This window comes from Aplidium turbinatum, chromosome 3, assembly GCF_918807975.1.
Source record: "Aplidium turbinatum chromosome 3, kaAplTurb1.1, whole genome shotgun sequence".
NCBI lineage: Eukaryota > Metazoa > Chordata > Ascidiacea > Aplousobranchia > Polyclinidae > Aplidium > Aplidium turbinatum.
Genome location: NC_137474.1, coordinates 17,955,859 through 17,971,696, shown reverse-complemented (window position 1 = coordinate 17,971,696; position 15,838 = coordinate 17,955,859). Strand labels below are relative to the sequence as shown.

Here is a 15,838-nt window from a genome sequence, read left to right as displayed (position 1 = left end):
ATTCTCTTGATTCTCCAATCAATGATTTAAAACTACATTGCCAGTTAAGCAATGATATGAAAGAGATGCAAAAATATTCTGCAACTATACCTCCACTTTTTATTGAAATACCTTCAGCATATTTGACAAAGTTTGATAAACATTTGTGGTACCTTTCTGAGCGCCTAGTTATTTTTGCACTATTCAGCGATCATGTTTCCTTCACTCAAAAACAGAAAATGGCTAGAGAACTTTTAAAGCATGATGGAGTATTTAAATCAAGTAAACTTCCAAAAACCAGAATCCAGCAAATGCCAGTTCTTCAACAACAAACTCAACTCCACAACCTTATAGGAAAAGACTCATGGACTTGGTTCAATTTGCTCAAATTAGATACAAGTTTTTTAACAGCTAATCCCAAGTTTTGGCACAAAAATCTACTGTACTTAAAGGTAAGAAATATAATCCAAGCAATCCCAGTTGTCAATGATGCATCTGAACCTGGGTTTTTTTTTTCGGTCATTTATCGGTCATTGACCAATTTTTTAGCAAAATGTCCGAAAAAAATATAGTCAATTCGATCAAAATGTCCGAAAAAATACGTACGCGCTCAAATCGATTTCAGTGATTGCAAAGAAGCTTCTTGCGCCACTGTACGATTTCTTGTCAATTGAAAATACAAAACGTAGACTTAGTGTTTAAACGTTGATCCAATGTCTTATTATATGTGATAACGCAAATACAGAAGTCAGTCTTCGAAATTAGCGTGGGCAATCGGCACTTGCCGAGGTGATTGCCGACGCAGATGCGTGAATGGCGCATTAGCGTTAGCAATAAAAATGCTGAGGCCACAGGAGCGCTTGTAAGGATCAAAAGATTACAAAAAAAAAATAATTTTCTTGGACTACACCAGACTCTTACTATTGCTGGATGTTTTATTTGGGTTACTTCCTACTTCGCCTGCGCTTAGACATGTGCCCAGCTGAGAGAATTGAATCTTTCATAAAAATATCATCCTATTTGCATTGATTCAACGATGGTAGATGTCAAATTAGTCTAAGCATCTACTCCTTATCGCGCCTCGCGACTTTGTGTTGCTCGCAGTAGCCTATCTCAATTGTGCCGAAATTATGTTAGTGTAAACGTAAATCGAGGCAATCTTTTCGCAGGGAGCTATTAATTTGTTACTGGTACCTGGTTAAGCAATTAACGTTATTTTATGATAATTCAACACCACTAGATGTCAAATTAATGTAAAACAAAAGTAAATTTCTTATTGGGTACTGTTGTTACGCAATATAACCCGCCGGGAAAATTAAATCGATTTGTGTTGCCTCGAACATTGAATCAACCCAAAATTAACTTACTTTCCCCCCCGTCAGTTATATAACGTTTATTACTTAACAGCGTACGTATCGCGTTGCTCGCTTTATCGCTAGTTTTTGGTATTATTACATCACAACAAATCAAACAGTGCGGTCGTGATAGACTACTCTAGTATATATTTTGCTTTTCGCTTTACATGTTTTGGTACAATTTTTTCGTAATAAACGTTCACATGCAATTGCCGAGGCAATTTCAACTTTTGCCGTTTGGCCTCGACAATGTTTTTGCAAAAATAAAAATATGTTAATTTCGAAGACTGGAAGTAACGTTTGTCTGTTCTAATTTTTCTCAGATAAAACATGACAACGTTTCTCAGCGAAACTTAATGCTGTAGCGAGTCAGGAAGTGCAAATTTTCGTTTGTATCAGCTACTTCAAAGGAAATATTTTCATCAGAAAAAATGACCGAAATAAATAAAAAATGACCGAATTTTTTCAAGTCATTTCGGACAAATGACCGAAAAGTCTCAGCGAAAAAAAAACCCAGATCTGAACGAGCATTGGGTTTTCTTACTGAATTTTATGACAAACTCACCTGGAATTCTACAGCAAAACAAAACATTTCAAAGATTATCAAAGGATTGAGACAAAAACAAGCCACAGTTGCTACATCATCAGAAAAAGTTACTAAAAAAGGAATGAAACTGTACTTGTAAAAACTACAAATCAAGCAACATTGATTTCCATTGATATGATGCGTAAAACAATGCATATCACATTACGGCTACACAGGTACCTGACCACTGGTATAACTTTTGTCTTGAGCATTGTCAAAGGAAGTAAAATAGTATTGCTTACTGCATAAATCTTTTCAGGTATATACAATATATGTATATACTGTATGCATAGGCGTCGAAATAGGGTGGGCAGGGTGGGCGACGCCCACCCTGCCGTGAAACGAGGGTGGGCATAATATCTTTCGCCCACCCTGTTTTCATGACACTTATGAAGTGTTCGTTACAATTATTTCCGTTTTAGTTAAACGCTGAATTATCCAACCAACTGCAGCGCAACTTCTTGTTTTACACTATGTCTCTCGCTAGGGTATCCGACAGAACAAAGCAATGGCAACTCCTGGTGAGAGAAAGCCACGTTTGATCTTTTCTCCGAATGGTCTCACCTTCGTTACGTCACAATCAAACTTCAGTTCCGAGTCAGCGTGCGTAAGGGAATATGAGTATGACATCATAATGAACATGACAATAAAATAACCGATACAAACTAAAGACGTACTGAAACAATCGCTTTTTACAAATCAAAATGCGGCAAATTCGAAGGCGCCACTTCAAAGATAACAGGTCACGCGCTTTTTAGGTCGCAAAGGAAAACATGAAAGAATTTATTTAGTTTAGCAGCGCTCATAAGATCGCAAGAAAGCAAACATCAAACCTATTAAAGCTTAATTGCTGCAGCGACGCTAAACGCAGTCTTTGTGAGAAAGCATCCCTCGAAATTAGCTTCCATCTGCGACGGCAAAAACATTGCCGTCGCCAAATCAACAAACCTTGGATTGCGGCGGCAATTGCTGTATGCTTTAATCAAACGAAATTTTATGCGCTTCTTCTTCATCGTGTCACTCGGCGGTAGCCCAGAGCATTACGCAAGCTATTTCATGCGCTCACAATGCTCTTGTGAACTGTAAAAAGTTTGCAACCTTGTAAATACTAACTTAGGCTGATTGTTACGCAAAAGTTATATTTTCGTCAAATGCTTATTGTTTACCGGTGTCGTTGCGAATATAAATCATGATGAAGGAAGATACAGTTAAAAAGTGGAATTTACCTGCTATAGTTTATCAAACAGAAGGAAAAGTTAGGGTGGTATTTTGCAAAATTTGTAAAGAATTTTATGACGGAAACAAATCGGAACGAGAAAAGCTACGGGGTCAAGTTAAAAATGTAGTACAAAATTGGATAAACGGTTCTTCGGCAGAAAAGAAAAATAATGCTTCTGATCATATGGCATTGCGCGTTCATGAACGGGCAGTTTTGCGTCTGCAAGTATTCCAGTGACGGCGCGACAACCTCATCCTCCGACACAGCATCTGATGATTCCGATTCTGACTAGTTCTTTATCAAACAGACTTTGCGTTGCTCACAGTATCCCAATTGTGCCGAAATTATGTTAGTGTATACGTAAGTCGAGGCAATCTTCTCGCAGGGAGCTGTTAATTCAACGTCGCTAGATGTCGAATTAATGTAAAACAAACGTAAATTTCTAATTAGGCATTGTTTTTACGCATTATAACCCGCCGGAAAAACTAAATCGATTTGTGCTGACTCGAACGTTGAATCAACCCAAAATGAACTTACTTTTTCCCCATGAGTTATTTAACGTAGATTACCGTAACAGCATGCGTATCGCGTTGCTCGCTTTATCGCTACTTTTGGTGTTATTACATCACAACAAATCAAACAGTGCGGTCGTGATAGACTACTCTAGTATATTTTTCGCTTCTCGTTTTGGCACAATTTTTTCATAATAAACGTTCACAACAATTGCCGAGGCAATTTCAACTTTTGCCGTTTAGCCTCGGCAACGTTTTTGACGAAGCAAAAATATGCTAATTTCGAAGACTGAGTGAGTGTTCACAGCAAGTAAAATAGTCCGAGGTGAGGTCTTGGTGCGATGTGTCTGCTGATTAAACTCCCGCCGCGAGTAAATAACACAGGAAGAAATTTTGAACAATTTTTGTCCTAATTAAGTGCTCATTTTGCGGCGGCATTTTTACTGCCGTAGCAGAATGGCCATTATGACGTCTGCGGCGGCATTTACCACGGCAATTGCGGTGTGCCGCCGCTAATTTCGAGGACTGGCAAAGACTAACCATTGCGAATTTGCGAACATACACAATACACATTCAATGAAATCTGTTTGAAAACTCTCGCCCACCCAGAATTCCTCTCTTCTAAGAAAAAATCGACGCCTATGACTGTATGTATAGTATACCGATAATTTAAGTTTTTAGTCAATTATATACTTTAATTTTTTGTTTACATTGCCAGACTACTGTGTGATTGTTACATTGCCACTTTAGCCAGCTATAGCAAAAATTTGTATAAAATAATTTTTAGAGTAAATTAACTACATTTTTTACAAAAACGCTATTTTAGGAAATATCTAAAAAACTACATTACCTAGACCCATAAAATGTATTAAACACTCATAGGAATATTGGTGTTCTGGAACTTTTGGTGTGTATTAGAGCTTTCTAACTATAGTGGTTTTCAAGTTACGCCATTTTTTAAAAATTTGTGTTGTTTCCATGGAAACGTAAAGAAAATAGGCGTCAAACATCAATGAAATTTAAAATTTTTTGTATTAGCATTAGTTTTGACCCCAAACACAACTTTTTGCCAGCCAACAGCAAGATCAGTGAAAGTAAGGTTTTTTTGGTACACCCTAAGCTTCACTCACAGAAGCCATGACATATTTCTCTGTTCAATACAACATTTTGTGTGAAAAGCATTGCCCTACCTGCAAAGCTGATACAATCTGCAGACTTTACTAGGAATAGCACCTAAATGAACGAGCGCCACAGTGCTCCGCACCTAAATATGCAGACGCCACAGTGTGCGCTAGGGTGGGGTGAACCAAAAATTTTGCTTTGTCTTGTTGATATTTCTTGTGGAACAACATAAAACGACCAGAAACCAAATTTGAGGAAATTTTGACCTTGGGAACCTACCCACTTTTTGGGTTGAAAATTCTACCTTTTTCGAAAAATATGCAAAACATATGCTTATGAAAATAGAACTTTAAAGACACTTTTTTCGGCTATTTTCAATATACTATTTTACATTGCACTAATAATGACTTAGACTAGCTTCTAATACAAGTTTTGTTTAGGTTTTGAGATTCGATTGCTTTAATTTTTTTGCAAAAACATGCAATTTTTTTCAAAAATCGAATACTATTGCATTTTAAAATCAGTTTTGGGAATATAAAATGACAGTCATGCAAAATCAATTGGATTCAACAGTCACTAATTCAATTGTAACACAAATATACTAGCACTTGATTTTAGTGTTAACAGTATCTACAAATGTGCTTGGCTGTAGTGCGCCTTTGTATCTGCAGCAGGAATCAGATTCCTGGAAGCTATACCAGCACGGATGAATCCATGTCTTCTATCAAACCCACACACTTTGTACGATGCATCAGTCACCATTTTCACAATTCTTTCTACTGATTGGGAGTGGTTTGGATAGCTTTTCACTTCTATTTTGCTTTCACGATATGAGATGATGTAATCAGATGTAATTGTGGTTGTGAAGATAGGTTCATAACATAAATATACGGTGATGTCGGAATAATGGTTAGCCTCATAATTTATCGTTGGAACAACAAACTTCCGAACGGATCATCACCAATATTTGCCCCATTGCGAATTTTCAATATTGCCATGACTGCATTTTCTCGAACTTTTCTAGTGTCATCCGCAAGCATTGCCATTATCACATTTTCAGAGTGTGCTGCGGTCATGGAAGTAACTACACTCCATGTTAGGGATGCAGAGTGCGAGCGCCTCTACCAATCTTTTGTTAGCTCTTCAGATGGTCAAACACACCCTCAGCCGCCAAGGCTCTTCTGGAAAGACTCGATGCAAAAAGAAAAGAACGCTGGACACTGGACAGAGACCATCCAATCTCTCGCACTCAAGCCGTACAGCGAAGAGCACACTCAATAACCTTACGGGACGATCAAGACAATCACCCCGACAATGTCCCATTCCTGCTAATAAGATCGCATCGCAGGTAATAAAAAATGGAATATATAAGCCGTGTAACCATATCTCCGATCGGTTTGTTACCAAAGAAGTGACAAAGCTTTGGCAGATCAACACACCAGACCAGGAGAGCATTTCTAGCTCCTTCTCACGGAGCAAATTCAATGCTGCCCTCAAGTACCTAAAACCTGGTAAGGCCTCTGGTCCAGGTAGGATATGTCCAGAGCTTATCATGCACGCTGGTTATGTTCTAAAGTCCTGGTTATGCAATTTCCTGTCGTCCTGCCTGTGCCGCCTCAAGATTCCTGAAGTATGGAGAAGATCTCTGGTCGTCGCAATCGCAAGTCATTAAGCCAAACAAACCACTAGACGATGCAAATCGCCCAATTTCCTTGCTCTGCATCCCTTTCAAGATCCTTGAGAGACTGATCTACACCCGTGTCGAACCAATAATTGACCCACTGTTTCCCAAAGAACAAGTTGGTTTCCGACACCGGAGGTCAACTGTAGACCAAGTCACACTACTAACTTAAGATATTGAGGAGAGCTTCTCGGCAAAAAAGAAAGCGGGGGCTGTTTTATCCACCTAACAGCAGCTTATGACACTGTTTGGCACCGTGGCCTAGTCTACAAGCTACTCCACCTACTCCCTGACAGGCACATGGTCAAAATGATCATGGAACTCATCCACAACAGGAGTTTTACCCTTGCCACCGGAAGCGGAAAACCAAGTAGACTGCGGCGACTCAAAAACGGTGTCTCACAGGGATCAGTCTTGGCTCCCCTCCTTTTCAACGTCTATACGCACGACCTACCATCAACAACATCTGACAAATATGCATATGCTGATGACTTGGCCATCTTGTACTCTGCAAAAGACTGGCAATCATTACAAACGACGTTGAGCCAAGACATGACGACCATATCTGGATACCTTCATCAATAGAAACTGAAGCTCAGCGAAAGTAAAACTGTGACGGCAGTCTTCCATGTCAACAACAGGGAGGCAAAACGTGACCTGAAAGTGACCGTTAACGGCAAAATTCTGCCGCTCTGCCCAGAACCAACATACCTTGGGGTTACACTTGACAGGTCACCCACATACCGTTTGCAGTCACTACGCAAAAAGCTGACATCTCGCGTCGCCCTGCTGAGACGTCTGGCAGGCACAACTTGGGGTGCAGGTGCTGACACCTTGCACACTGCAACCCTGGCTCTGATTCACTCCACTGCTGAATACTGCGCCCCTGCCTGGTGCCGCAGTGCCCACACCCGCCTCATCGACAGCCCAATCAACGACGCATTGCGAACTGTGACTGAAGACTGAATGCCTGCGCCCAACTCCAACAGAGTACTTACCAATCCTTGCAGGCATCCATCCTGCTGAGCTCCGCCGAAAGGGAGCCATAATACACCTGGCTCGCCAGGCGGGGGATCCTAACCACTTGCTCCATGCAAAACTCAACATCCCACCTCAGGAATCTCCCCGGCAACTAAAGTCAAGACACCCCTTTGTGCCAGCTGCTGTTGAATTACTACATCCATTCAGCGATCATGCCATCAGCGCAGCACACTTAATGGAAGATACTTGGAAAGCAGCGTGGTGCGCCACCGACACCAAACTACATGGTTTTATACCCCACCCGGTGGCGCGCCCCCTTGGTATGGACCTGCCTCGGCCGACTTGGGTCAAGCTCAAAAGAATCCGAACCGGAGTCGGTCGCTTCCACTCCAACATGCACAAGTGGGGTCTGGCTCCCTCATCGGCATGCGGAGCGGAGGAACAAACTGCTGACCATGTCGTTCTCGAATGTCCCATCTACAAGGCACCAAATGGAACGCATGGTATAGCAACGCTGGACAAAGCTACACTCACCTGGCTCTCCACCACCTGCCCTGAAATTTGATCTCGTTTCAAACGAAAGAAGAAGACTGTCTCTATCAAATTGTCAGACAATCACAAAAGGGTAAACGACTTTTCGACGAGGCCCTATTCGACGAGGAAACTATTGAATGCGGGAATTATTGGCCTATACAAAACTAGATAGTATAACTTTTGACTTTGGTAAATTTTTAGAAAAAATCCAAGATTTTTACACTTTTTATGATTCATTTCCCTACTTTAATTTGCATCTATTGGCCCCATATTGGGAAAAACACATAAGTAAACTAATAGTTTTAGGTATAAAAGAAATATTACAATATTATATCAACTTCAAATAATGCGAAAAAAACTTTGAAATTTTAGGGATATTTTGAAATTTTATGAAATTTCAACTCAAAAAGTGGGTAGGTTCCTGTTGTCAAAAATCGCTGAAATTTTTTGTGTGATGTTTTCTCAAACCTCCACAAGAAATATCTGCGAGAGAATGCTCAAATCCAAAATTAGTACTTTTTCACCCCACCCTAGACTGTGCGCGCCTATTTGACCGGCGCCTAACTGTCTGCGCCTAAAAGACTTGCTCCCCTGTCAAACAGCGTTTCATGATAAAAACTACTGTATAACTGTCTGTAGTGCATGGAGACAGTATCGAAAGCCCACAATGACATCTGTTTATTTAGAGAATTATTCAGGAGAGTAGCCTACATGGCGTAGCCACTAGCCAGCCTTCGAATTTGGCGTCAGCAATTGTCGAGGTAATTGCCGGAGTAATCGAACAAAATAGGAGAACAATCAAATAAAGTTTTACCCATTTTCACTTTGTGCGCAACACAAACAAAAATTATAACAGAAAAAATAGACATATGCGCAATTACACCAGGTATCTTAATTTTTTTTGACTTCGGCAAATGGGTTTTGAAAAACTGATTATTGAAAGTAGGTTGCAGCTCCTGCAGTGTAGTCCCGAAGACGGAATATTGTGCATTTAATTCGCCAGTAGGCCTAAGCAATAAGCATGCCTACGCCAGTAAGTGGTTTGCCTGGGTCGACATTAGCATAGTTTTGCTTTTATCCTACAGTCTCACTACGCTAATAAGCAACAAAAACATAGCTTAAATCAAGCAAAAAAAAATAAAAAATTTCTGTATCAATCATAATTTTTTTTACTTTTTTATTCCGTCACAGAGAACTTCTTGGCAGTAATTTATATATATATATATATATATCAGAATTCAGAACAAAATTTATGTTATCCTTGACCTCGATGTCAATAAAAATAACACTGTGCTGCGTTAATTTTAAGGTTGCTAAACTGTTGGCGATTCCTGGTGTACTTTTTGATTTAAATCCAAAAATGTTATCTGTTTTCTTTCCGCATTTTTGAATTCAACGCAAAAAAATTGATTCAGAAACAGTCTAAACATCTGCATGTTTTTCGAAAAAGTTTTCAGATGCAGCACAGTGTAATTAATGTTGGCGCTGGTAAAGACAAATAGACAATAACAAATGAATTAATGGCACATTTATCTTTAATTTTATTAAATGCAAAAAACTAATTTTTATTATATTTCCTATATAAAAATTGAAATTGCTACCACGGCAAATGAAACTACTGAGGTAGCTATTGAAAATAAAAGTTTTAGTAAGAAATAACCAAGTCTCATCTTTACTTTGTTAAGTGCAAAAAGCAATTTTTACGGTATATATATTTTTGTTTGTGTAAAAATTGAAATTTCTACCGTGACAAATGAAAATACTACCGTATTCAAAAGAACAATTAATTTTAGTACAAAACAATCAAATCTCGCGTCATTTCGCTTTTGCGTCATTTGTGCTCGCGTCATTCGGACCGCAGGATTAAGTCGTATATTGGCACCTAAACGCCAGCATTAGGATAAGAAGTGATGAATGTAAATTTCCATATCAAATAAAAGAATGGTGGTAACTGCTTGAAATTTAAACGATGCTCGTAAAAGGAGAAGAATCGAGACAGTGACAACTTATTCAACATAAAACTTTGACCACTCACCCAAACAATTAGAACAAACTTCTTTAGTTTGGTGTTAGGATCGTCTACAGCAACAAATGCATACATAATCTTTCCACTGTTAAATTCCGATTCCAACTCGTCCAGACCCTCATCTAGAAAGTCGAATGTGAGCATGAGTAAAGCTTCAGGATAAATGAGGGTACACGGTCAGGTGGAGAGTGCGCCATCACGACAATGAGAAGATATCAACTTGATCAAAACTCAGTTGAAAACATTCTATTTTACTGATGATGACTTGGGGTGGTTCAAAATGATCGACTTTTGAAATGTTTACGGGATACCCTCTAAAAACTTTTCAATTGGTGAAAAAACGTCTTGTGTAAAGTATACTTTTTTAATATTAATGTTTTGGGGTGGCCCAAGCCCCCCAAAATTTTGACATTTTTACGAAAACTGAAAATTTTAAGTTGGCCATATTAAAAAAATATTGCTGCCAACATAGAAGTGCTGAGGTTCATTTTCATCAGCATGATAAGCACTGTTTGGCTCGGCACGTTTGGTGCAGAGCACCAATTTAAAATATGTAATTTTTAAATGTTTGACTTTTCAAATTTGATCAAAATTTTTAACAATCTGGTTATTTTCAAATTGAGCTCTACTAGTACTCCGTTTTGCCGCATTGTACACTAAGAGATGTAACTGAATGAATGGAATGCTGCACCTTTATCGATAAATTGACATGGAAAACTTCCGTCTTGTTTAACAAAAAGCGAAAAGGTTGATAGCCTTCCAATACTTGAGCCTTTTCAAAGAGATACACAGCCGTTGTCAGTGCCGAAGCTTCCATGCGGTTCAGGAGAGGCTTAAACTCAAGCAATATATTTAATGCACTAAAGGAATGGAACGCCGAAGAAAATGTTGAAGCCATATATCTTGATACCACAAGCTCCAGGACTAGTCAAATAGTTGATTGCTGTAGTTGCTTTTGAAAAAGTACTGCCATCAATCATCACCTGCACCGTATATCCAGCTTTACAAACGTTATAGAGTCCTGGTAGTGTGTAGATGAGGTACCAGAATGAGGGAATTTGAACAGATGAGGTACCAGCAAGTGGTATCAAGGACTAGGTTTAATCTAAACTGCCACTTAGGTTTTAACTTCATCTTTTATGTCAAACGCTATTTGGCAACTGTCTTTTTTTGGTTGACACGTTTTCGCTGAGACTTTATCTCATTAACCTCTATTGTTAATCATGAAAAATGTTGTTTTGATGTAAAATACTTATTTTGAACAAACCCAGACAACAAAATTTGTCATTTTTACATTGATTCAACGTCTGCGTTGAATCAATGTAAAAATGACGGATTTTTCCGTCTGGGAAGGCACTCAAAGGTAAACACTGGATAAAATGCAAGAATGCAAAAGAAACAAATATTGTGGAATAAACTACAAAATTCTCTATATAAACAGAAGAATCAGACATACATCTCTCTGTTATCATTTTTAATGTAGAAATTCCTTTTGTGGTCCCTTCGTCTAAAACAAATCCAAACTGTGCTGTTGAAATTTCCAGGGTTGATCGGTTTAAACCGGGGCGGTTAAAACCGGTTAAAACCTGGTTTAAACCAGGCAGTTTTGACCACCTATTGCTGGTCAAAACCCGTTTAGTGTATGAATCAAATTGCTTTTCAATTGAATTAAAAATATTACCCTCTATGTTTAGCAATGATGTTCAACTATACTTTGTTTTGATCAACAATAACCTAAATGCTGGATTTGGAACAAAAAATATTCAATTTCTCTGTTTATTTTTGATATTTCAATCAGTTGGTTATTTCAATTATTGAGAAAATTCAAATTCTAAAAATAAGTTTCTGATAAACCAAAAAATGCTTGGTAGAACGATGAACAATTTGCACAGCCAATTGAAGTACGAGAATTTATTCTAACAAATTTTTATTTATGAAAAACATTTGCCATCAAATTTTATCCAGTTAAAATAAAACAATGCAAATGCATATTCTAAGATGCCTTAAAAATTAAAGACAGGATAGTTTATGATTCGTTCTTTGAAGCAAAGTATACGTCAAGCCAAGAAAGGATTATCAGAAAAGGAACAAGTTGAAGAAAGGAACAGCTATTTCGAGGTACGGTACCCGGTCAATTGGTCGACAGACATTTGGTCAACAGTCATTTGGTCGACAGAACGATTCATTTTAGGGTTAGGGCTAAGCTAACCCTAACCTAACTCTAACCCAAATGTCCTGTCAACCAAATGTCCTGTCGACCAAATGTCTGTCGACCAAATGTCTGTCGACCAAACGTCCTGTCGACCAAACGTCCTGTCGACCAAACGTCCTGTCGACCAAATGTCTGTCGACCAAATGATTGTCGACCAAATGACTGTCGACCAAATGTCTGTTGACCAATCGACCGGCCACCCTATTTCGAGGCCTGCGTATCAAAATGGTTACAACTCACAACTGCTTTTATATTTCCTAAATAGCCCATAGCCCAGGTAGCCGACCATTCACTACATAAAAATATTTTTCTGGGTTTTGACCAGTTTAAACTTAGTTTTCACCGATTAACACCAGGTTTAAACCGCTTAGTGGTCAAAACCAGTTTAGAGATCAACCCTGGAAATTTCCAATTTTAGTTTTGGTCTCAATCTCATCATCATGATTCGGAGTATACAAATACAATTCAAAATTGTAGCCGAATAGGGCACTAGCTGAATCGAACTAGACGAATCAGACTGTAGCCGAATATGGAACTATCCGAAACGGGCCATTCCGCGTACAGCACCCAGCAGCATAGTTTGCACTGTATATGTGGCGCTTTAGTATTATAAATCTGACACTGACAGTGATATGTTTCTTTTGCATTGAAAGCTTTCAATGAAAGCAGGATTCATTCCACCAATTATAAAAATGCACCGACAACAAATGCGGAGATGGAGACTACAAACCAAGACAATTCTCACTAATTTGAAGTCACCCACGATTGAACTTTTAAAGCAATCAACCTGCAATAGGCTTTAAGTTCAAGTGACTCTAAGTCCATATGAGATTTTTTAGGTTTGTCATCTATAATTCGAGTCTGCTACTATTCGGTGAGAGCCTTTTTCGGAGAGTTCCCTATTCGGTGATTTTTTTGAAATTTTTTTTGAAAATTATTGGGTACCGTAGCCTAATTATTATTGCCGCTTTTACATCGTTTTAACGTCGCTAAACGTTGAAGTAAGACCCTAACCTGTAACCCTATAACGGCAATGATAATTAGGCTACGGTACCCAATAATTTAAAAAAAATCACTGAATAGGGCTCTCACAAAAAAAGGCTCTCACCAAATAGTAAACTCACCGAAACGGGCCATTCCGCTATAATTCTGTATTTAGCAATTGCCCATACGCATTACGCAAGTAAAGAGCTTCTGCAGTTGTTATTGCAATAAAACTTTCTTTACAAATGTTGTACTGCACTTCTACAGTTGTGTAGCAAACAATAATAATGCTGCTAAAAGCGAAACTCTGTCTTTTGCAAAACATACTTAGCTCTTGGTAAGAAAGTGTACCAAACTTTCAAAAGATAAGGTATTATTATGCAATCGCTAATAAAAGAAAAATAACAATTTGTTAAACAAAATACTACTTGAACTAGTTACGGCCTGATAAGAAAATATTCATACAACAAAGTAATGTAATGAAATGTTGTGCTAAGTGGTCAAAAAATGGTAAAATCAATGGCGGCAGTAGCACAAAAAAGCAACAAATACCACATACCACCAGTAGATTGCACCTTCAGATCGTTGTTATTCCCTTCATAAGAAAATAAGACCCTGTAAAAAAATACAGTTCAAAACATAGAATTTTAAGAAACGTATTGCTTTATGTGGACTTATTGCGTATTGTGGACCAAGGAGTGATATTGAACCAAGAAAACTATTGAAATGATATTTTTGAGGGTTCATTATTGCCTGGGGCAAAGAAACATTTCAAAAAACATAATTAGTCATTCCAACAAGATTCTGCCCCTTCACATGGAGCTAAGAGAACGCAAGACTGGCATTCAGCCAATGTAATGTTCTTCATTTCCAAGGAAGAATGGCCTCCTATATCCCCAGACCTGAACAGTACACGACACCTGGGCGAGACCAACTGGGCAACGGCCGAAGTGGGCAATGGACCATGAGGATGACGGTAGCAAAAGTTTAGCCGTTCGGAACGGTGGTGACATGTATAATTTATCTAGTTGCTTTGCGGCGTCACGGTTTATCGTGAAGCTTAACAAAAACCTCTCAGTAAAGAGACAAATGAATGGTGAAAAACTGGTTGACGTCAGTTATGAACGCTCCCTAACTGTTATCGAAACTTGTCAGTCGCAATACCAATGCTGATGATGCATTCTGTTGAAACATTTTTCGGTATAAGCGACAGGCAGCAGAATCATCTCGCAACCACTGCGAAGTTCTGATTCCGTGTGACTTCAAGTCTTAAAATGTAATGACTAGGGCCAGTTAAAGTCATATTTTTGTTAGTGGTGCAGAAAGTTGTCAAGCCGATAACAGTGAAACAACGACGTTGCTACGGGGTCATTTTAAGAATTATAAAGTAATATTTTCTGTTTTAGATCATAAAATTTATTAGACCCATTTATTAGACGGTACATGACAACTGGGCGAGACAAAGTGGGCGAGACCAGGTGGGCGACGAGCCAAGTGGGCGACGGACCAAGTGGGCGACGGCCAAAGTGGGCGATGGTAGCGAAAGTTTAGTGATGGTGACATATATAATTTATCTAGTTGCTTTGCGGCGTCACAGTTTATCGTGAAGCTTAAGAGAAACCCCTCAGAAAAGAGACTTTTAATTTTTACTTTAAAATACAATAATTGATTTGTGGAAGGGAGGCAATGGGAGTTCTCACGCTGAGTTTCACGAAGCATTGGAAGCAACATTTTCATTATTTTTTGTTTTAGATCATAAAATATGACTTTTAATTTTTATTTTAAAATGCAATAATTGATTTGTGGAAGGGAGGCAATGAGAGTTCTCACGCTGAGTTTCACGAAGCATTGGAAGCAACATTTTCACTATTTTTCGTAGTCTAGTAAGTAGTAATAGCGCTTGCGGTTTGATGTTAATTTGCATTGTGACATCATCTTGACACATTATTTCGCAACACACAATTCAGTCTCTGAATATTATAAACACTTGCGGTAGGTCACTAGGTCAGCCAGTGCTGAGATCTTAGCTACTTAGCAAAAAACTATCTACACGCGTCGCACTTTTGAGGCGATTGGCGGGTTCCGGCTGGGGAGCTGGTGCTAAAACTCTTCGTACAGCTACCCTAGCCCTTGTTCATTCCACCGCTGAGTACTGCGCGCCGGTCTGGTGTCGTAGTTCTCACACCCACCAGATTGATACCGCCATCAATGACGCACTGCGTACTGTGACTGGATGCCTGCGTCCCACTCCAACGGACTGCCTACCCATCCTAGCAGGCATCCAACCCGCTGAGCTACGCCGTAAAGGAGCCACGATTTCTCTCGCTCGCCGCGCTTTGGATCCCGACCATCTCCTCCATGCAACACTCAAGAAACCACCTATAAAGCAGCGGTTGAAATCAAGACGCCCCTTTGTGCCTGCCGCACAACAACTCCTTAAGAACGCCGAAGAACTTGGTTTAAGTGCGGCACACTGGACGAACCACATGTGGAACACGGAGTGGCAAAATCACACCTCCACGCTCCGTGACTTCATACCCGACGCCGATCCCCGTCCACCAGGGATGTCCCTCGCAAGGCTTGCGTGGGTCAGGCTTAACCGCCTGCGAACTGGCGTCGGCCGCTTTCGTTCGGACATGCACAAGTG

At 39.4% G+C, this 15,838-nt stretch overlaps 1 protein-coding gene across 2 annotated transcripts in view; it reads right to left on the bottom strand.

Annotated features, from left to right (window-relative positions):
- Window positions 1-15,838, bottom strand: part of LOC145767040 (drebrin-like protein B) — a 56,582-nt gene that overhangs the window by 29,145 nt on the left and 11,599 nt on the right. For both annotated transcript variants that reach the window (XM_082578774.1, XM_082578775.1), the window contains exons 2-3: window positions 13,751-13,806; window positions 10,005-10,117 (exon numbers count right to left, since the gene is read on the bottom strand). In XM_082578774.1, the coding sequence (XP_082434900.1) occupies window positions 10,005-10,117; window positions 13,751-13,806 (169 nt within the window). The remainder of the gene's footprint in view (window positions 1-10,004; window positions 10,118-13,750; window positions 13,807-15,838) is intronic.